General features: G+C 34.8%; 1 protein-coding gene across 2 annotated transcripts in view; it reads left to right on the plus strand.

Moving 5' to 3' along the window:
- Positions 1-23,418, plus strand: part of KPNA4 (karyopherin subunit alpha 4) — a 66,435-nt gene that overhangs the window by 18,332 nt on the left and 24,685 nt on the right. For both annotated transcript variants that reach the window (XM_017537310.2, XM_037741664.1), the window contains 10 exons: positions 8,998-9,042; positions 9,854-9,943; positions 10,060-10,089; positions 10,186-10,238; positions 13,668-13,763; positions 14,273-14,358; positions 16,889-16,975; positions 19,274-19,443; positions 19,533-19,577; positions 23,003-23,134. In XM_017537310.2, the coding sequence (XP_017392799.1) occupies positions 8,998-9,042; positions 9,854-9,943; positions 10,060-10,089; positions 10,186-10,238; positions 13,668-13,763; positions 14,273-14,358; positions 16,889-16,975; positions 19,274-19,443; positions 19,533-19,577; positions 23,003-23,134 (834 nt within the window). The remainder of the gene's footprint in view (positions 1-8,997; positions 9,043-9,853; positions 9,944-10,059; positions 10,090-10,185; positions 10,239-13,667; positions 13,764-14,272; positions 14,359-16,888; positions 16,976-19,273; positions 19,444-19,532; positions 19,578-23,002; positions 23,135-23,418) is intronic.

Raw genomic sequence — 23,418 nt, forward strand, 5'->3', positions numbered from 1 at the left:
TTTTTTTGAGATGGAGTCTTGCTTTATCACCCAGGCTGGGGTGCAATGGCACAGTCTCACCTCAGTGTAACCTCCACCCACTGAGTTCAAGCAATTCTTCTGCCTCTGCCTCCTGAGTAGCTGAAACTACAGGCATACACCACCATGTCCAGCTAATTTTTGTATTTTTAGTAGAGTTGGGGTTTTACCATGTTGCTCAGGCTGGTCTTGAGCTCCTGACCTCAAGAGATCCACCAGCCTCAGCCTCCCAAAGTGCTGGAATTACAGCAGTGAGCCACCATGGCTGGCCTCTCACACATTCTTGACTGCCTTCTATCTCACTGATTTCACTTCTTAGTCTTTACTTCTTATTTTGTAGTGCCTCACGTTATGCTGATTTCATAGGTAATCTCATCTGGTGATCTGGTTTTAAATACTGTTTCAACACTGGCAACTTTCCAAATTAATATTTTTGGTCTCAACCTCTTTCTTGAACTCAAGATTCAACTGACTACTTGACTTCTTGTTTTAATGCATTACAAGTATCTTAAACTTAGCATATCTAAAAGTGATGTCACTACCACCCCAAAACTTGCTAATCAAGTCCGTCTGCCCCATCTCAGTAAATGGAACTACCCTTCAGTTGTTTGGACCAAAAACCTTGAAATCATTGTCTCCTGTCTTTGACAGTTCTATGCACTCTATTAGCAAATTTTGTAGGTTCTGTCTTCAAAATATATTCAGGCTCATTATGTTTTATGAACCCCACTGCTACCACTCTGATCCAAGGTATTATCTCTTGCTGGCATTACTGCACTTGTAGTATATTCCCAACACAGCCACTGGAGTAACTCTCCTTTAAGTCAGAACATGTGTTTCCTCTCTCCTTTGCTCAAAACCTTCCAGTGGCTTCCTAGCTCACTTAGAGTAAATGCCAAAATCTGTACAGTGGCTGGCCTTCATTTCCTGCTCCTCTTTGTTCATTGCATGTCAGCTACCCACCTGGCTTGATCACTCTTCTCAAGGTCTTTATTTAAAAATGTCCTTCCTGGCTTTATATTTTTCTGTCTAATACCAACAAAACACTATACATTTTAACTTTATTTACTGTCTCTCACACTAAACTGTAATAAATGCCATGAAGACAGAGATTTTGTCATTTTGTTCCCTGTTTGTTTTTTTTAAAAACAGAACAGTTTGTGGCATATATAGTAGATGGTCAGTAAACATGTTGGGTGAATGAATGGTTTTCTTTGCACATGTACACATCTGTTTAGTATGTGAACATAATTAGAGGACTTTTTAAATAGTGCTTTGGCAAAGTAGTTCAGTAATTTACCTTTCAATGAGGATTTTTCAGTTGCTAAATTTAAAGTCTTTGAACAAAAGTTCACAAAGAAAAAGAATATTTTGAAAGTAAATACTGAGGAGAAAAAGAGAAGGAAAAATAGCATATTTGAAGGAATATGTAACAGAAGTAGACCTAGAATGAAAAATGTAGTATAAAGAACATTGGACTGATTCCAGGATATCTAAGCTTTGGTATTCTTTAAGTCACTGGGCCATAGTTCCTTTCCCCGTTAAAATGAAATAGTTTAAATGATTTCTATTCTTCCAGTTACAAAATCCTATACTAGTTTACATTTTTCCATAAGAAAACCATGAGATTGAATTTATTGTGTTCTTATAACATAGAAGGAAAATGTTCCTCAATCTCTCTTTTCATATTTGGTATTGTTTTATAAATGGAAAAAAAAACTATTTTTCTCATTTGAGAATGCACCAAGTCAGCAGAGATATCAGATTCCTTCAAGCAGTGATATAAAAGCTTGTGTTCCATTGCCCTTCTTAATTTGAGTATATCTCATTTCTTCTCTTACTCTTCCTCAGTAATTTTTCCCAGTGTCTTTTTCCATGAGTTGAGTTTTCTTCAAGTCACTCAATTTATGAAGTTTTATTTCTTCTGTTAAGGATTCTAAGTATTTGTTTTTTGAGACAAAGTCTCACTCTGTCACCCAAGCTGTAGTGCATTGGCAGGATCTTGGCAGGGAGTTTGAAGAGAAGCAATCATTCCTGGTAGCATTTGATCAATTCCTTTATAACCCATTCATCCTAGAGTACCTTCCCTTGTGCTCATATAAAACTTAAATATGTGTTTGTTTACTAGAATCGATTTCTTTATAGGTTGTCCTCAAGTCGCCTTCTATAAATGATTCTGAAAGTTTATCTTGCAGTATTTCCCATCCCTGAGAGGTTATATGTGTCTCACCAAGCCTATGGTCATTTCTAACCTTTTTTCTCCCTGTCAAACACCATTTCTTTGCCAGTATGCACACGCGTGTGTTAAACACACACACACACACACACACACACACGAGTTTGTTTGAGCCAGGGTAGTCCTAGCTACTCCAGAGGCTGAGGCCGGAGGATCACTTGAACCCAGGAGGCTGAGGTTGCAGTGAGCCACGATCATGCCACTGCAGTCTCAGAATTTCCCTGAGAGTCTCAGGGGGAAAAAATTGATACAGTTTTGAGACGTAAAAGATCTTAGAGATCTGTTGAATTCTCTTTACAGATGAAGGAATTAATGTCTGTAAAGGTGATAAGTTGCCTATGATTTCATTTTTAGAACTGGGACTGGTAATCATATACTAGTAGAGTAGTATAACCATATACTAGGAAACCATCTTGGGAGGAGATACATGCATTTACTTTCTCTTCTATCATATGTAACTTCTTGCAAAAGATAGATGAACATAGAGAACTCTGGAAATTCATTTTCCTATTGTTTGAATGTTAAAGAGATGGTGAAACTCTAATCCCATTCCTTAAAGTTAACACCTAAGAGTTTCTTACATTTTGGCAATTTTTTAAAATTACATTTATGTTCTAATAAATTTTCAATGCTTATAGTTCAGATATGGATCATTTTAAAGGATGGTATCTATAGACTAGAATTATTTCTTCATATGGCTCTAATAGCTTGCCTAGATTAAGTCTGGCCTCCTGTACTCAATTTATTTTCAAACTCCTCTTCACTTATACTCAGTGTCCATTAATCTTATCACTTCTTAAGGAGATAAGAACTTGATTCTGCTTGAGAAGACTTTTACCCATCACTTAATAGAACTTCAGGCCTTTAATACTATTATTAATAAGTAATACCTCTGAGAAATCTACAGATTGAAAATTCAAGCTAAACTTACTGCTTAAAGAACTTTTCTAAATGAAGGATTATAATAGGTTTTTATCCTTAGGGTATATTAATTATTGACCCACTTGAGTAAGCGTTTAACACTGTTAGCCATTTAAAATTTCCCTTTTATTGTCATAATGTAATTTATTTGCTAATTACATGCAGTTTGCCAACATAAATACTATTTGACAAAAGCATGAATAAGCACCATGATGGCTGCTCCTGGAGAGATCAGCAAGTGGAGGTGAAAGGAGAGAGAAATAAGAAAGGAATAGGAAAACATACTTTTCTAGTTATGTTGTTTTAGCTTTTGGTTTACCGTATAATAGGGTTGAATAACTATTTTACCTACCAGATGTATTTGGGTTGTGATGATAATTTGGGTTGAAATCACCAGTAACTCACTTTTCTCTGAAAAGTGTAGCTTAGTTTTTGTTTGTTTGTTTGTTTTGTTTTGTTTTTAGCTTAGTTTTATGTAATGTGATTGATTTGTCTTCTTGCCTACCTGTTCATTTCTGGCTTCTGATATTCTTCATCAGATTCCATATATGCCATATTTCATAGTTCTCTAGTTTTGTACATGCTATATTTTCTACCTGGAATGCCTTTCTCTAAGTGGATTGCCATTCAGTCTTGAAAATTAAGCTTACATTGTTATCTTTAGTAATCACTTTCTCTACTGTCAGAGCACCTTGTGTCCATATTATTAATACATGTATTGGCCGGGTGTGGTGGCTCACGCCTGTAATCCCAGCACTTTGAGAGGCTGAGTCAGATGGATCACGAGTTCAGGAGATCGAGACCACCCTGGCCAACATGGTGAAACCCTGTCTCTACTAAAAAACACACAAAAAAATTAGCTGGGCATGGTGGTGCATGCCTGTAGTTCCAGCTACTCAGGAGGCTGAGGCAGGAGAATTGCTTGAACCCAGGAGGCGGAGATAGCAGTGAGCCAAGATCGTGCCACTGCACTACAGCCTGGGTGACAGTGTAAGTCTCCGTCTCAAAAAAAAAAAAAAAAAAAAGTGTATAAAATAAGTACAGTCAAGTTACATGTTTAGAATGGTGTTTGGCACCTGCTATTTGCTAAGTTTGGGCCTTATTATTATTTTACTAAATTATATTTCTGTATCATAAGACTGCTACCTCCTTAAGGGCATAGATATGCAGTGTCTGGTCCATCTTTGTATTTCTAATGCTTGGCAAATAAGTGATTAATAAATGTTTGAATGAATGCTTTCCAGGAGGCTATAAATTAGTAATATACTTACTATTAACTCATGTTGGGGGAGGAAAGGGGTGTGTGTGTATGTGTGTGTGTGTGTGTGTGTGTGTGTGTGTGTATCTTAACTTTAAAAAACCACTTTGTTACCTATCATAAAATTCACCAATTTTAAGTGTAGAATTTAATGATATTTAGATTTTGGTCATTGTGCAATCATGATCACAGTTCTATTTTATAATATGTCCTAGTCACCACACAAAAGATCTCTCATGCCTGTGTAAATTTGTTTATTCTTCTTTTTTTTTTTTTTTTGTAGTGATGTTACCCCAAGTATTAACCTTCCTAAGGTATCGAACAAGTCAGGCTGGATGAAATAAAATTAAGGCATTATATTTCTTATCATTGTATTATTTAGAAAGAATTTTCTTTAAACTTTTTCTCTGGTGAGATTGAGTCCTAACTAAATTTTCTCAAGAAAATTTAAAATATCCAAAATTGCACAGTTACTGTATATTTTTAAATAATTTTTAGACCTTTAAAGAAAAACTACGCGTTGGAAAAACTGACTTGAAAATTAGCAGGAATCAAGTAGCCACTAATTTGAAATTCAGTAGCAATTAAGGGGGAAGAAAATACTAGAATCTATACCTCATTAAAGCAGGAAAAGTGTTTAATCCCTAGTGCCTAACACAGTGTTGGACGCATAGTAAATATTCATTAAGTACACAAACTGCATTCCTTGTAAATAGAGATAGCATTCTGTTTTGACTTATTTGAATTTTTTTTGTCAATTTCTTATCCCCTTTTGCCTGAATTTATAATTTTGTAACTGTATGGCAGGCAAAGAAATATAAAATATTTGAGTGATCTGCCTAAACTCTACACCACCTCCTCTGAGGAAATAGCAGCAGCAGTCTTCAACCTTCCTCACTTACAGTCTTTGTCCTTTAGATAGCTGTTTGGCCTATAAATAAGCCTTTGGCCAGTTTGGCAACTTTTTGGAATTCTAATTGACAGCACTGCTTACTGGATCAGTGTAAGTCATGTGAATTCACAACTATTATATTTTCATGTAGTACACAAAGCCTGCTCTTTAAGGACAGGCTTAGAAGTCTTTATATACCCCCTTTCATGGGGTCTCAAAGAAATAAATGTTTTTCTTGATTTGAGATGGGGCTATGATTTGAAACTGCCTAAATATCCAATACTGCTTTTCAGTCTTTTTTTGTTGTTTGCGGCAAAAAAACATGGCCAAATGCTGCCAGGCTGTGGTACATAGGGTATCTTTCTACTAGTTCATTCACTCTCTACCTTGGAGAGGAAAATAAAACTCTTTCTTGCTCTGTAATGAAGGGATTGTCATATCACTTATTTTGCAGAGTTTCTGTGAAAGTAGTAATAGTGTGGTCTTACGTTGTCATTACAGTGCCAGATTGGTTTGATAAATCCTTTATTGGTAGTTTCAAATTATCAAAAAAACCCTCCAGATTTTGTTGTAACAAATGAGTATCAAGTACAAAGAAAATTTTTCTTAAATCTTTGGACTTAATAAATGAGATGTAAAATAATGGGAGAAAACTTTTTGGAGTAAACAAAACATTTATGTAAATTGCAGTATGTAGTTGTTTGGATTTATTTAATAGTTTACTCTAATAAAAAGAAGTTAAAGCTCATTATACCTTAATCCTGCTACTTTAGATGAAGAGATTGCTAATAAAAACTTTCCTTAAACTGGAAATACCCCTGTCCCTCAGAAGTCTACCTCATTTGACTTACTGAACAGTCTTAAGTAATGCATCCTACAGATATTATTTTCTGTGCATGAGACATAGATCATAGTTTTTTGTTACTTATTATTAGAATTGCTTATTTTATATTGTGATACTGTGCAAAACTTATTGTGTTGGTAATAGTACTTTTGCTTTAATGTGAACCATTGGCTCTCCAATTCTCTTGAACTCTGACTTCAAGAAGTGTGGAAAATAATGTGGCTTAGTGGTTAAGTGGCTTTGTGAGAAACTATCTGAATTCTAATCCTAGCCAGCTTTGGAGAAGCGATTTAACTTCTCTAAGCCTCAGTTTCCTTATTTGTAAAAAGAAATAAACGGTTATTTTCTTCTTACTTCATAAGGTTACAATGACTAAATGAGATAGGGGATGTTCAAACTTACTGTAGTATTTAGCTAATTATTTTTATTCATTTTACAGCCTATTTTATTTTAAAACTGACTTTTGGGTGTTTTAAAAATCTGTATCTGTACCAAATAAAGTTCTATACTATATTAGAATGTGATAAGTAGTATGGTGATTAATAAGGCAGGGAAGAGAGAGAGAGTACCCAAATGGAGAGTTAGCAAATGGTCAGGAAGTAGAAAGGCTTCTCTCAGAGAAAAGGGACTGAGCACTGCAGGTAGTGGGGGAACGGCATTCCAACCTGAGAAAATAGCAGCAACAGTAATAATAAGGTAACACACTGCTGTGTACAGTTTAAGTACTTGACATATTTTAGCTGATCTAATCCTTACAGCAGTCCTATGAAGAGGGTGTTTTTACTATCCCAATTTTATAAATAAGGAAACTGAAGTACAGAGAGCTAGTAAGTAGTATGGCTAAAAAAAGTTGAACTCAGGGAGTTTGACTCTGGAGTCCATCTTCCGAGAAGTTACTATATAGTATATTAGTTAAGGCCTTGCAGCAAAAGACTTTCCAATGTGTTTGAGAAATAGCAAAATTGGTGTGAGTACAGCAGAATGCATGAAGATAATGGTAAGAGCTAAGGTCTGAGTGGTGGTAACTGGGGAGGGAATGAGGTGGGAAGATTTGACTGGACGTAAGCCACTGTAAAGGTGGCTTTTAAGTCCGAAGTGGAGAGTGTGAGAGCCTTTCGATAGTTTTGAACGGGAGAGTGATATGATCTGACTTTTTAGAAAATATTTTTTTACTGAGTCCTTGGACCTTTCCTTTCTTGGAGTCTAAGAGTAGAATGCAGGAGGGCCCCTGGAATTTAGAACAAAATTACATCTTTATTTTCACTAAGAAACAATATTTCCTTCACTTAATAATGTAGCCAGTTGATCATAGTAATGTTAGAATTACCTGGGACTTTGTTACCACCATAAAAATCACCTCATTCTCGCATTTATGATCATCATTACTTTGAAATTATAGTAGTTATTAGACCCACTGCTAGATCCCATTTAATGTGATAATAAAGAAGCATTTAACATTACACTTTGTTTTTTATATTTCTAGCTCTTTTTTTACATTTATCAAGATGGTTTCCTTTGTAACTGTGTGTGTGTGTGTGTGTGTGTGTGTGTGTGTGTGTGTGTGTGTAGTGTGTACTTAAAAACACTATCTGAGAAGGTGTCCATTGATTATATCAGAATGCCAGAGGAGTCCATGGCACATAAAAATTAAGATTCCTTATGAGGCTTACTCTGGTTGCTGTGATTATAATAGACTGGGGAGGAAGATAGAGGGCAAGAGCAGGAGGGCTGCAAGTTAGGAGTTTTTTGCAGTTATCTAGTTGAGAGATAATGGCAACTTGGCCCAGAATAGTAGCAGAGGAGGCAGTGATATGTGTTTGGATTGTATGTTTTGAAGGCTGGACCAACAGGGTTTGCTAACAGATTGAATGTGTAATGTGAGAGAAGAAGAATCAAGGATGGCTCCAAGGTTTTTGGTCTATGCGGCTGCAAGGTTGGAATTGCCATTTGCTGAGATGGCAAGTGGCATATGTTAAAGATCAAAAGCTTAGTTTTGAATTTATGATATTTATTAGACATCTCAATATGACTTTCTGAATTGTTACCTCTACGTAATACATAGTCATTAGAAAGAATAAGGTGAACCTATATGTAAAACCAGCTTGAGCTTATATTGTTTCCGAACATTTGAACGTTTTATAGTAAGCACACATCCCTGTAGTAGGAAACTTAAAAAATGAGAGAAATATGTTTAAAAATAAAAGAATGGCCTCAGTGTGTCATAGAATAACTGTGTGGCCATGAAAAATAATGAAGTAGGTCTTTATACGCCACCATGGAATATCTCTTAAGGTCTATAAACAAAGTAAACCAAAACAAGGGAAGGAACAGGATAGATGTGTGTCAGAATCATGATAAATCTAACAGTGTTTGAGAAGGAAACGATGGGTGAGCAGGAAGGTCCCTTGGCTTTTTTTTTTTTTTTTTTGCTTTTTTTTTAAGCAGTTGAATTTACCAATCTTAATCTTGTACATGTGTTATTTTTTGTAATATCATTGGTTCATGTGAGGGGTGAGATTATGGGCTTTTTTATTCTTTTTACCTCTGTATTTTTATAAACCTAATGTTATAGTTTTTAAAATTATGATATATATAATATAGATCTATTAATAATTTCAAAGAAATTTTTCATGTTTTGCAATATGAATGGGAAATGAAGATTGAAAATAATCTACATAGTATGATTTTTATTTTGAGTAAGATTTGCTTTTATATCCATATGGCTAGAAGAAAATATTAGAAGTGTATATTGAAATGTTAATAGTGGTTTTCTCTGGATAATAGAATTTGAGGTGATTTTAAAAGTGTTTTCCTTTAATTTTTTGTAGACTATGAGAAGACAACGAAATGAAGTTGTAGTTGAATTAAGGAAGGTGAGTCTGATTGGGTACCTCCAAGCATATTTCTAACAACATTATAGCATTATATACAAGATGTCAAATATATATTATATTTTTATGTAAAATGTGTAACCTATTATATAACTAAATTTTACTGAATTTAGTTCAACTTTTTAAAGGAGAGAGTTTGACTGAATTTGACAATCTTTTGAAGTTGGAAGGATGTAACTTATTTGTTATGCAAAAACAAATATAAAGAACTTAAAGTTATTGAGATACAGTTATATTAAATAGTTCTGCTATTAATGGGCAGTAGTAAGGCCCTGAAAAGAACTTGTTGCAAACCTCTTCAACTTTTGAGTATTATAGTTGAGAATATATTTATAAATTTGCCCCAAGCATTTTAAGTGAAGTTGAAAAGGCCTTTGATTTTTGTAAGGCATTGTTGGTTTTTGTCTAACTTTGAACTGCCCAACTTTTGCTTTGACTTTGCTTTTAGGTGATAAAGAGGAGCTCCCAGATCATGTATAAAATGGTTTAGTACTTTTAAATAAATATTTGTGTTTGGTTCTGGCCTAAACTGTACACTATATTTTTTAGTCAAACTTTTGTTTTTGTTTTGTTTGTTTTTACATAGTTCACGGTTCATTAAAAATGTAATATTTGGGAAATGGGACTCAAATTAGTGTTGCATGAGTGTTTAATTTGCAATTTGGTTTTTAATTTTTTACATTTGAATTTTACTTTAAAAGGCACTTCATATTTCAGTTTGCAGGCACAGGGTTGAGCTTTGTATGAAAGTATTCAGATTTTCTTTTTAACTCATTCTTTGATTTGCTTTAAGAATAAAAGAGATGAACATCTCTTAAAGAGAAGGAATGTACCGCATGAAGATATCTGTGAAGACTCTGATATAGATGGTGATTACAGAGTGGTAAGTTATTGTTATTGTTATTCTGGTAACTTAAAAGTACCAGGGAAAGATTTCACATTAATGAAGAATTTTAAGGTGACTTTTTAACTCAGTTTTCTTTTTAACTTTTTTCCCAGCAAAATACCTCTCTAGAAGCTATTGTTCAAGTAAGTTGGATTTTTTCCCTTTCTTCATTTGTATTTCTTGTCCTCAACAGCTAATCGTTAATATATTTACATCATACATTATTTTATTTTTTATAGAATGCTTCAAGTGATAACCAAGGAATTCAATTAAGTGCAGTTCAAGCAGCTAGGTAAGTTAAATTTTGAAGACATGTTAAGATTTTATAACTTACATAGGGTTTCTATTTTGAATTTTTGCTATGTAGTAGTCCCTGTTAATCATATTTAACTTTGATGACAAACAATAGTAAATAGTCATAGATGAACCAAATTTATTTTTTTTTTAAAAGTTCTCTGGTTTAGAATATTAAAATTGGTGACAGTTTTTTTAACTCATTTTTATTTTTAGCTCAAAGTTTGTACACTGAAGCTTTAATATACATAATGCATACAGATGCTATGGAAAGTTGTTTTAACAAATAAATGCTGTAGAGTAAGAGAAAAACATTTGTAAAGCTTTACTTTTTACTAATGAATAGGTTTAATTTTATAAAGTCATATTCTTCAGACCCTTACCAGATATCTAATTATTCTTCTCACAATCCTCATATTGCTCAAACAGTAAATCCAGAATTATAGCCTTAATATGTCAGTCGACATAGGCAAGTAGATTATTAAGATTAATGACTGCATATACTCCCAGTATCTTTCCACACAGGAAATACCAAGTTGTTTTGCACATTTCTATTGTGAAATCTATGCTCTTATATTTTAAGAGAAGTGGCAGAAAAATCTATTACTGAGACCTTTGTATTAATAAATAGTTTGGGGAAGACGTGGTTGTATCGTAATACAATTTAGGTTGCTTTGTAGATTTGTGAATGTAAAAATAACACCCTATGTTGTGTTTATCAGTAGGAAAGAGACAAGTAAAAAATTGATCCTAGTTACAGAATTTCAAAGTGGGAAAAGTTTATAGGTCCATCCGATACCTTATCCAGTGCATGAATCTGTTTTATATTTATTAGAGTTTTCCAGTGTTTGTTTATCCACCTTAAATAGAATTGACAGGGAAATTATAAAATTGTACAATATTGTGTACCAGAGGTAAAAGAACTTCTTAGAGAGGAATTCATTATGTAGGCAGAAAAATCACAGAACCATTCACATGTCAAAACGGCAAATTAATGTTTATAGGAAGAATGATTAAGAAATTTATTATGCTCACCATTAGAGTTGAATATTTGATAGTTTGGAGGCAGTTCTTCTCAACATGCATTCTGCAAGAAAATTAAAGCCCAGTGTACCCTAAGAGGTTTTCAAAGTATGATCTGTGGATCACTGGGAGATTCCGAGACAATTTCATGGGTATGCAAGAACAAACTGATTTTCCCACTAATTTTAAGACTTTATTTGCCTTTTTTTCACTATGTTAACATTTACATTGATACTGCAAAGCAACTGTTGGTAAAATTGTAGACTCCTTAGTGCAAATCAAGACAGTGGCACCAAACTGGTTTTATATTATATTTTGTAGAAATTGTATTCCTCACCATTATGTAAAGAATAAAAGTGATTTCTCTTTTAAAATATTCTCAATGAAGTATAAAAAAAATTTTCTTTAATTAAATTTTGACCCTTGATCTCAAGAAACCTTGTTTGAGAAGGCTGGGTTAAGACTTATTTCTGAGTGTTTTTTTTTTTTTTTTTTTTTAAATTTCCACTTACACTAAGCACTGTGTCATGTATTGTGGAAATGGCATGTGGTATAATTCTTTCTCTTTAAGAACTTTATAAGCTAATTGGAAAGGCAAAACTGTATTTTAAAAAATAGGCGGCTGAATGCGGTGGCTTATGCCTGTAATCCCAGCAATTTGGGTGGCTGAGACGGGGGGATCACTTGAGGTCAGGAGTTTGAGACCAGCCTGGCCAGGATGGTGAAATCCCCATCTCTACTAAAAACAAAAACTGGTGGGCGTGGTGGTGCATGCCTGTAATCCCAGCTACTTGGGAGGCTGAGGTAGGAAAATTGCTTGAACCTGGGAAGTGGAGGTTGCAGTGAGCCAAAGTGGCACGACTGCAGTGCAACCTGGGTGACAGACTGAGACCCTGTCTAAAAAAAAAAAAAATAGTGATAACAGCAAACGTAGGACTATGCTGTATAAATCCTATGCAAATTCAAAGATGGTGTATTATGTAAAACATAGAACTTAAAAGGGACTTTGAACAGAGTTTGAATACATAGAACACAGGGCATTTCAGGTGAGGGGTGTAGGATATGAAGGGCCTGAAAAGAAAATTGAAATGATGTGACAGACAACTGACCTATTGTTGAGTTACAGAATAAGAATAGTTAGGTAAGATGGAGCCAACTTGTGAAGCATTTAAAGCTAGATCAAAGAGTTTACATTGATAAAGGTAGTAAATAAGCAGTGATCACATAGTTTATATAGGAAGATGATTTGGTTAAGCTTTCTTAAACATTGCTTTTATATAGTAATGCAGGGTGTTCCACGGGGAAAGATATGATTAGGCCACACTGAGGACTTATCAGCTAAACCTATAGTCTCCCACATGTGAAAATAGGCACTAGATTTTGTTTGGTTTTTATCTTGTAAGCTCCTTGAGAGCAGTGATGTGTCTGTCTTTTTTACCTCGGTATCTCTAGCATCTCTCTGGTTGTTTCCCTGTCTGTTGCTGTGCTTATTCCAGTTCTCTTTAGTTGCTGAGATGAAAATGTTGTTGGACTCTTATGACCTTCAATTTGGTGTGTAAAGTAAAATGAAGAATTGGGCACTAATATTAGCTATAAACATATTCCAGCAGCCTACCTGCTTTTGTCATTTGACTCTATTGTGACCTAGTATGAATAATTTTGGATATTTTGGTGACCTCTTAATTCCTTTCTTAGCAAGGTAAATGATGTGTTGAAGAAATCTGCACATTTTTCACTGAACTCAAAATTATATCCAAAAGTAACATATTTTTTAAAAATAGTTTTCTTTTTGTAAGTCACAATCAGGACTTTACTGAGGGAATAATATTATCGTACCATTAAAAGTAGCAAAGTGGCTGGGCTCCATGGCTCATGCCTGTAATCCCAGCACTTTGGGAGGCCAAGACAGGGATCACGTGAGGTCAGGAGTTCAAGACTAGCCTGGCCAACATAATGAAACCCTGTCTCTACTAAAATTACAAAAAGAGCTGGGCATGGTGGTGCATGCCTGTGATCCCAGCTACTTGGGAGGCTGAGGCAGGAGAATTGCTGGAACCCAGGAAGTGGAGGTTGCAGTGAGTCAAGATTGCACTACTGCACTCTAGCCTGGGCAACAGAGTGAGACTCCATCTCAAAAAAAAAAAAAAAAAAAAGGTAGTAAAGTGATTCATGTCTATATTTTATTTTTCTAATTATTTGTCATCTTTGTACATTTAATTTATAAATTTTTTAATAAATTTAGAGAAAAGGTTCCGTTATATAAATTGTTAATATAATTTCAGAGAGGACACGTCGTGTACCAAATATTCAGATTTATGTTAATATTTATCAAATATGAATTTAAATTTAATCATAATGTTGTATTTTATTAAGTTTCAAACAAGGATGTTTTTATCTCTTATAGGAAGCTTTTGTCCAGTGATCGAAATCCACCAATCGATGACTTAATAAAATCTGGAATATTGCCCATTTTAGTCCATTGTCTTGAAAGAGATGACAAGTGAGTATTTTATTTTAAATTTAGAATGTATCCTTTGGAGAAGATAAGAGTGTCTAGTAATTAGTTTGATCTTTAAAAAAAAAAGAAAAGTGCTATGGGATAAGGTTGAAAAGTCAAAGTGAAAAACAGTGCAAGGTTTGTTAATACCATGAGATGAAGGTAATACCCAAAAAGTAACTTGAGAATGATAAATTTAACTTTTAAGCTTTGAAAATTGGCAAGAACTAGTTTAACCAGATAGGTACTTGAGAAAACTGTTTGGGGAGTAGTGTGCAAGTATCTTTAAAAAGATTTCTTAACTAAAAATAAGGACACTGGAGGAGGTTGCAGGCTTTTCATACTGAAGAGATGCTTTAAACAGTTGTTGAGGGTTAAAAAAAATGCTGGATAGTTATCTTTTGAAACAAAATATTTAATGCATTTTAAATGGCAGAGGGGAAGAATGGTTAGTAGATATTTGGCCCAATGTAAAAAATCCCTGCTATTTAAAAATACCTGTTTTTTTGTAGTCCTTCTTTACAGTTTGAAGCTGCATGGGCTTTGACAAACATTGCATCTGGAACTTCTGAACAAACTCAAGCAGTAGTTCAGTCCAGTAAGTTGGTTATTAATTATAATTGTTTTAAAAAGTCAGTAAAAAATAGTGATTTTCCCAAAAGACTATCGCAATTTAAATTATAAAATAATAGCTATTAAGTAGTTATTGAAATAGGTCAACTTAAGTATGTTACTTTAATCTTCTTCTTCTGGTAACTCACATTTTGTATTTCCAAAAATTCACTATATTCCTTTATAAATATGAGATTGTTTCCTAGTTATAGTAGAAGATTACATTGTTGTTACACTTTATTTATAGGACATCAGTAGAAGTAAAGGAATTTTTCCTTTTGCCACATTGCCTCTCTGCCTTTCTTTTGTTGTTGTTGTTGTTTTTCTTTTTCAGACAAGATCTTACTCTTTTGCCCAGGCTGGAATGCAATGGCACGATCTTGGCTCACTGTAGCCTCGACTTCCCGGGCTCAAGAGATCCTTCCACCTCAGTCTACCAAGTAGCTGGGACTACAGGCATGTGCCACTGTGCCCAGCTAATTTTTGTGTTTTTTGTAGAGATGGGGTTTTCGACATGTTGCCCAGGCTGGTCTCTGACTCTGGGCTCAAGTGATGAACCTGCATTGGCCTCCCAATGTACTGGGGTTATAGGCATGAAGCCACCACACCAGCTTCAGCCTCCCTTAATGAGATTTTTATCATTTATTTTAAAGAAATCTTTTATAAAGTAGTCCTAATTGAAAGAATGGCTTGAATATTTTTTATTGTATTTTAATAGGATTGCTTTTTTTTAATTTCAGGAGATGTAAGGGGAAAATTACTATTGGAAGTAATAAACAGTATATTTTTTTCATGAATACTATTTGATTCTTCTACAAAACAAAGAAATTAATAATTTTAAAGGAGATACTTTTAAAATCCTCTTTAAATATGTAAGCAGTGTACTTGTCTGAGCTTGTTAAAAATGTAAACACTAATTTCTACATTTTGAAGGGCAACAAAGATGTTATCTAAGTAATCATTTTATTATAGACACTTGTGTTGTAATATTATTTTTAAAAGATAATTACCTCATATCCTATTAAAACTGGTTTAGTTTTGGGTTCAGGTGGTTTCTGTTGTGGTTTTTTGGTTTTATATAGCTGACTGTTAGGTAAATTTTATGTTTTCATAACAATGCTTTATTCCCTCTCACACTTTTTCCATTCTGTTTTGTACACTCTTTAAAGATTAGAAAGAGGCTTAGAATTTTTTTTTGACCCTGCTAGTCTGCTTTAATATACCAAAAATAATAGATAAATGAGGCTGGGCATGGTGGCTCATGCCTATAATTTCAGCACTTAGGGAGGCTGAGGCAGGCGGATCACTGGAGCCCAGAAGCTAGAGACCAGACCGGGCAACATGGTAAAACCCCACCTCTACAAAATGCAGGAAAAAAAATTATTCGGGTTGATGGCATGCGCCTGTAGTCCCAACAACGCAAGAGGCTGAGGTAGGAGAATCACTTTAGCTTGGTGAGGTCAAGGCTGCAGTGATCTGTGATGGCACCACTGAACTCCAGCATGGGCAGCAGAGTGAGGCACTGTCTGAAAAACAAACAAACCCATAAGTGAATTTTTATTATCTTCCAAGCATGATTGAGCTACATATACTTAAATAGTGCTTTTTAAAGTAATATCCAAAGGAAGGAAGAAGAATCATTTGTTCAGTATTTTGCTCAGATACAAACCTGTCTCTGTTTCCCATCCTATTAAGTAACAAAATCACTTTCTGATTTGGAAGATCTCATGTGGCCTAGTAATCACTGGCCTGTCTAAAGACCCACATGTTGTCAACATAAAATTTGTGTTCAAAAGTAACTTCAGGCCGGGTGCAGTGGCTCAACCCCTGTAATCCCAGCACTTTGGGAGGACAAGGCAGGCAGATGACTTGAGGTCAGGAGTTTGAGACCAGGCTGGCCAATATGGTAAAACCCTGTCTGTACTAAAAATACAAAAATTAGCCATGCCTGGTGGCTCACACCTATAGTCCTAACTACTTGGGAGGCTGAGGCAGGAAAATCACTAAAGCCTGGGAGCCAGAGGTTGCAGTGAGCCAAGATTGTACCGCTGCACTCCAGCCTGGATGACAGAGTGAGACTCCATCTCAAAAAAAAAAAAGCTACTGGATTACTTTTTTCACTAGTGGACAATGAATTCTTTTTTTTTTTTCACTATTATAAATAAGGGCTACTTCAATAATGTACTTTTTTTTTTTTTCAAATTAGAGATAATACCTAATGTATAAGGAATTAATCTTAAAATTGAAATGAATTCCAAGTTTAATTGTTAATGAAATTTCACAACCCTAATTTAACATTTGTGTGTATAATTCACTTTGATACTGAGTAAATAGTCACTGGTCAAAATTTTTCCAATACTGCTATTCCAATAAAGTTCATTTAATGAGATTATATTTTAAATATATTTTTATAGGTTCCCTTTTTTTTGAAGTCTCAGCAAAAAAAAAAAAATCAAGATTGATTTTTGGTTTATACTGTCTTTAACCTTAAGTATTGTTATCTTTTCTTCCATCAGATGCTGTGCCACTTTTCCTGAGGCTTCTCCATTCACCCCATCAGAATGTCTGTGAGCAAGCAGTGTGGGCATTGGGAAATATCATAGGTTTGTATAAAACTTGAAATACTAATCCAAAAATTGTAACTATATGCTAAGTAATAAAAATAGCTACTAGTAATCCAAAAGGGAAAAGTTTGCCTTCAGTACTAGTTTTTGTGAAATAACTTACAGAAATTTGAACTGTATGACTGTAAAAGCATAAAGTCATAGTAAATAGAATTTTCGTTGCTTAAAATACCATTTTTTTATATAGTCAGCTCTTAATCATTTGAATAATTATGCCATATATATGCAAATTAGACCTTCTATCTCATGCTAGAGTCCATTTTTTCTTCCCCTATCTCCCTTTGTTGATCAGTGGGGTCCATTTTTATTTCTCAGCTTTCTCCATCAAAGAAAGTAATAAGAAAGGAGGAGGCCAAACTTAAACCAATAATTTTTCTCCATAATGACAGTCTGAGAAGAATCTAAAATGAAATTTTTTCTCTCTTGCAGACTTTTGTACATTAGAATTTAGTAATGTATAAAATATGGTAACACTATTTTCTGTCACCATGAGTCAACAAGAGGTAACTATAGCCTTTTGACAGTCTAGTTAAATATTTAACACCATGATTACCCTAACTTTCAGGTTCTCTCTGATAAATAATTGTAGGAGAATAAAGACAATTCTGATATTTCAAGATTTGTTTTTTTAACTAGAGCCTAACTTAACCTAAACTCAAAAATTCAAAAAATTTTACTCCAGTAAAGGATGGAAAAAATCTGAATTGTATTGTGCCCCAATACAGTTCAGAGACCTTGCTATTATGAGTGGGGGCTGAGGTACTGTTTGTAGAGGTCTCACTAATATAGTGAAGGAGAATGATTCTAAAGATTATTTTTGCCAATTGCTGCTTTGATATGTTGCCTCTTTATTGCCCTTATACAGGGCCAACATGGAAGTAGGGAATGGTTATGAGGTGTTTTTGTTGTTGTTGTTGTTTTGTTTTTTTGTTTTTTTCCCTGGGGGATTTTTTGTTTTATTTTATTGCATTTTAAGGTTTTGGGGTACATGTGAGGAACATGCTAGATTGTTGCATAGGTACACACATGGCAGTGTGATTTGCTGTCTTCCTCCCCATCACCTTTATCTGGCATTTCTCCCCATGCTATCTCTCCCCAACTCCCCATCCCCCGCTGTCCTTCCCCTATTTCTCCCCAACAGACCCCAGTGTGTGAAGTTCCCCTCCCTGTGTCCATGTGTTCTCATTGTTCAACACCCACCTATGAGTGAGAACATGCAGTGTTTGATTTTCTGTTCTTGTGTCAGTTTGCTGAGAATGATGGTTTCCAGGTTCATCCATGTCCCTACAAAGGACACGAACTCATCAATTTTGATGGCTGCATAATATTCCCTGGTGTATATGTGCCACATTTTCCCTGTCCAGTCTGTCATCAATGGTGGTTATGAATTTTTAAGGGAGAATTTCTCTGTAGACCATTCTTGACATAGGGTATACTGTTAGGAATGCTATTGTTTCTATATCCAGAGTCCCTCACTCTTTTGCTTTCATACCAAATGTTAGATTTGGAACTATTGTACAGCATCTTGATCTTTAAGTTTTTTATTCCAGTGACATTCTATAATTAATATATGGATGCAAAAAGAACATTTTATCTCTAAATATTATAGTGCAAGGGAAAGTGTTTTCACTTATGTAACACTTGGGCATGGCTTCATATTAGAAACTGCAGTGATGTTCTAGATACAGAAATTAAACTTGGCAGTTCTCTGCCACAGTAGTTCTCAAACCTTAGCATGCAATGAGAACTACATGGGGTGCTTGTTAAAACACAGAATCCCAGACCCATGGAGTTTCTGATTCCTAGAGCCCAATAATCACACTGGCAACCACTATTCTAGTACTGGTTCACACTTTTTTTCTGACATAGTTTTCTAAGTGTATAGAGTAATTTGTAGTTCATAACCTTGATGCTCTGATACTGGATCAAAAGTACAAATTTTACAAATATTTTCTTGATACATCTTTAATATCACATGAAAGTTTGTTAAACTGAGAGTATCATTGAAAAGAGAAATTAAAAGCAGCATTTTAATTAAGTAAGCAGCTTCTAAAGCTGAAATAATGTGCAAAAGGATACCTTATCACCGTATGTTGCTTCTCTTGGCTTAGAGACTTTGAATGTGAGCCCATTTATTATTGTTTAAAATGTTTATCTAAAACTGAACAGTGTATCTGGTTAAAATACATGAAGCAGCATATTCCCAGTGCTTTGTGTTTTCTGAAAATGCTTACTGTCAATATACTTTATTGAGTTAATTAATCCTTTTTTCTGCAGGTGATGGGCCCCAATGTAGAGATTATGTCATAAGTCTTGGAGTTGTGAAACCTTTACTTTCCTTCATAAGTCCAAATATTCCTATAACATTCTTAAGAAATGTTACTTGGGTTATGGTCAACTTATGTCGCCACAAAGACCCACCACCACCAATGGAAACCATTCAGGAGGTAAACACTTCAAAAAAAAATTAAAAGAGATACCATTATATAAGTTTTTGTCTGTGTATGTTTTAAGATCTACATATTTCTCTCTTCAGATTCTTCCAGCCCTTTGTGTTTTAATTCATCACACAGACGTAAATGTGAGTAAATGTGTCCCGTTATATATTTATATATGTATGTATTTCTAGGGCTCCCCCTGTGACACAGGGGGGAAATACTATACTAAGACATTGTGTCAGCATACTATCAGATTTTTCCATTTCAAGAGTTGTAATAGATATTTTTATATTTACTCTGTTTACCTATATCACAATATATAATTCCAGTTAAGAAATCAGGCATAACTGTTATTTTGGTGTGGTCAATAATGTATGTATGTATATATATTAGTGTTGTAAAAATTCACATTGAAAGTTTTTAAAGTTGCCCGTTGGTGATTTCTCTTACTAAGATCGTGTCTTTAATTGTTCATGTGCTTTTTATTGAAGCTCATTTTGGCAGTTTGGCCAATGAGAGCACACACAAATAGTGCTATTTTTGTTTTTTTGAAAGATGAAAAGGAAAAATGTTTGTGCATGGATTTGTATTCATGTACACATACCAAACCATGGACATCAGTTGCCCTTTAATTCCATTTTTATTCTATTTCTCCAGTTACAGTGACTGGCAGTGGCTTCATTTATCAAGATAACTCTTGATTATCCAAACAACAAGGAAAAAAAAATCAGTGCAGGCAAGATTTTAAACATAGCAAAAATATTTTGCTTATTTTTACTAACACAGATGGCAGAGGAAAAAGCAACTCAGGGAGTTTGAATGAGGTGGAAAACTGCCCTGAGTGCTTGTAAAAGCCAGACCAGCCTTTGGTGTGTTAGAGAAACCAGGAATATAATGGGTAAGGGAAAACACATGAATGAAATGCTTAGCAACAATCAGGAACTCATGTGGTTCTTTAAAAACAGTTTGGCATGGTAACCAGTGTTGGACAAGCTGCTTCATTTCTATTTATAGGCCTATACCTTTTGGCCAGAATCTAATTTAATTTTGGCCAGAATTTAATTTGTATGGAACAAATTAGAATTATACTGTATCAAGCAGTGACATAGTATATAAAATTCATTAGATGAACATGATCTCTGAGGTAGCTTTTGTTTGTTTTTAGCCCCAGATAGTTTAGGATCTTAAAAAATGTGTAAGGAATTTTTGGTTTTGTCTCCTTAATAGCCAAGTTACTTGATTAAATTATAGATTTTAATGTTTTGCTTTGAAAGATTTGCAAGAGGCCAGGCGTGGTGGCTTATACCTATAGTCCCAGCACTTTAGGAGGCTGAGGCAGGATCACTTGAGCCCAGGAGTTTGAGATCAGCCTGGGCAACATGACGAAACCCTGCCTCTATAAAAAAAAAAATCCAAAAAAATTAGCCAGGCATAGTGGCGTGCACCTGTAGTCTCAACTACTCGAGTCTGAGGCAGGAGGATCACCTGAGTTTGGGAGATCAAGGCTGCAGCGAGCTGTGATCATGCCATTGCTGCAGCCTGGGTAACAGAGCAAGACTCTGTCTTAAAAAAAAAAAAAAAAGATTTGCAAGAAAGATTAACTTCAAAGTTTTATACCTCTACTGGTAAACAAGACATTTTGGTTGACTTTATTCAGAGATATATTGTATTCTTTCCACTTATTGACTCCAATCTAGGTGAGATTGTGAACCATTTTCTTGCTTTTGATTATCTTGAAGAATTTCTCAAGCCTGTTGGCATTGTTCTTTTTAGTCACATGATAAATAATGTTCCTTAATAAATAATAATGTTTTAGAAGGTTGATTTCGATTATGATTTTGATCTGAGCATATTAGTGACATGTTTAGCATTGGGCCTTTAAAAAACATGTATCTAGCTTTTATATACAGTTATGAGCAAGTAACTTGAAACTTTTGGCCTATGTCAACAAGCTTTTTTTTCTGGACAGAATCTTGCACTGTCATCCTGGCTGGAATGCAGTGGTGTAATCTCCGCCTCCTGGGTTCCAGCAATTCTCCTGCCTCAGCCTCCCAAGTAGCTGGGATTACAGGCGCCTGCCACTATGCTCACCTAATTTTTTTAATTTTTTAGTAGAGACGGGGGTTTCACTATGTTCGCCATGCTGGTCTTGAACTCCTGACCGTATGATCCACCCACGTCGTTCGCCCAAAGTGCTGGGATTACAGTTATGAGTTACTGCACCCAGCCTGTGAGAACTCTTTCATTTGATGTCTTCTTTTTACATTAGAAATATTCTTAGAGCTTTCTTGAATTTCCTAAGAAACAATGGCAAAGCACTGTTTTCTCCTTTTAGGAGTTTTTACATGTCCATTTTTTTTTAATCGTATTTTTTATTTTCTCTTAAGCATAACATTAGTTTATAGTTTTTTGGTGGGTTTTGTTTTGTTTTAAGTCAGGGTTTTAAAAAAACAAACAAACAAACAATGCCTGGCTAATTTTTTGTATTTTTCATAGATACTGGGTTTCACCATGTTGCCCAAGCTGGTCTCAAACTCCTGGGCTCAAGCAGTCCACCTGCCTTTGTCTCCCAAAGTGCTGGAATTACAGACATGAGTCATCACTACCTGCCTGGTTTACAGTTTTAAAGGTTTTACACTTCTCCAGCTTGTCTCGACACAGAGTTCATATTCCAGAAAGACTTTGGAAGTAGTTTTAGGCACAATTATTATTCTTCGTCAATAATTTGTGTATTTATTTGCAGCAGTTACAGTTGTTTGTCATACTGCCGTTCAGTCATAACTTCTCATTAGGACCTAACATACTAGGAAAGATCAACACATGGCCCATTGTACTTAAGATATAATCATTAAAAAATGGCAGGCTACTTAGTAAAAGTTGATTACACAGGCAGCACTTTTTTTTTTTTTTTGGAGTAAGTAGCAGCTGTAGTGAAGTATGTATTTTTTGTTTTAATTATAGATCTCACAGATTGACCTGTGATTGTTTAATAATCTGCAGCTGTAGGGGACTTCCACTATTTAAGAAGTTGACTCCAGTTCTATAAGGCAAAACAAACTGATTGGAAAAGATTAAACTATTATACTATAATACAAATACTTGGGTTATTGGCTTCAGGCATATCTACATGGTATTTATATTACTAGAGAACTCTTTGAATATATTCATGTAGTCCAGATGTTTTGAACAGCTGTGCATGTTGGATACATATAGTCTTTCCAGCTCTATACATGAGCCACAATGTTTTTAGACCTATTATCCCCCAACCTTTGGGAAACAGAATGTCTTTTTCTCCTGTTTTATGTCCTGTGTAGTGTACATGTATATCTTAGCGAATTAAGATTGGATACTAATCTGGGATCAGAATCCTGAATATGGCTAAAATATGTACATCTTAATACAGACATTTATAGATGATGATGTTTAATACAATAGCAAGCAGATTCCAATGAACTGAGAGGAAAAAAGGAATAAGATAGTAGAACAATCTTAGAATAGTTGTTTGGTCAAGAATTACTAAAATGAGAAAATATTTAAAAGTTGTTGGACTTTTTATTTTATTCATTAGATATTGGTAGATACAGTCTGGGCCCTCTCTTACCTTACTGATGCTGGCAATGAACAAATACAGATGGTAATAGACTCTGGAATAGTTCCTCATTTGGTTCCTCTTCTCAGCCACCAGGAGGTTAAAGTTCAGGTAAGTTTGTTCCTAGTAAAATTATAGGTATTTCTTACCACTAATTGCTTTAAGTTTAAAGTATATTCTTAGCATAACAACAAATCTGTGCTTGAAAGAGTGAGTTATTTTCCCACCATTTTAAAGAGCAAAATAAATCATAAGATTCCATTGTAGATTACTGATTTTTTTCTTTGATATGGGTTCTCACTCTGTCACCCAGGCTGGAGTGTGGGGGCGTGATCTCAGCTCACAACCTCCACTTCCCAGGTTCAAGCCATTTTCCTGCCTCGGCCTCCTGAGTG

This window comes from Cebus imitator, unplaced genomic scaffold (genome assembly GCF_001604975.1).
Source record: "Cebus imitator isolate Cc_AM_T3 unplaced genomic scaffold, Cebus_imitator-1.0 Scaffold102, whole genome shotgun sequence".
Classification (NCBI taxonomy): Eukaryota; Metazoa; Chordata; class Mammalia; order Primates; family Cebidae; genus Cebus; species Cebus imitator.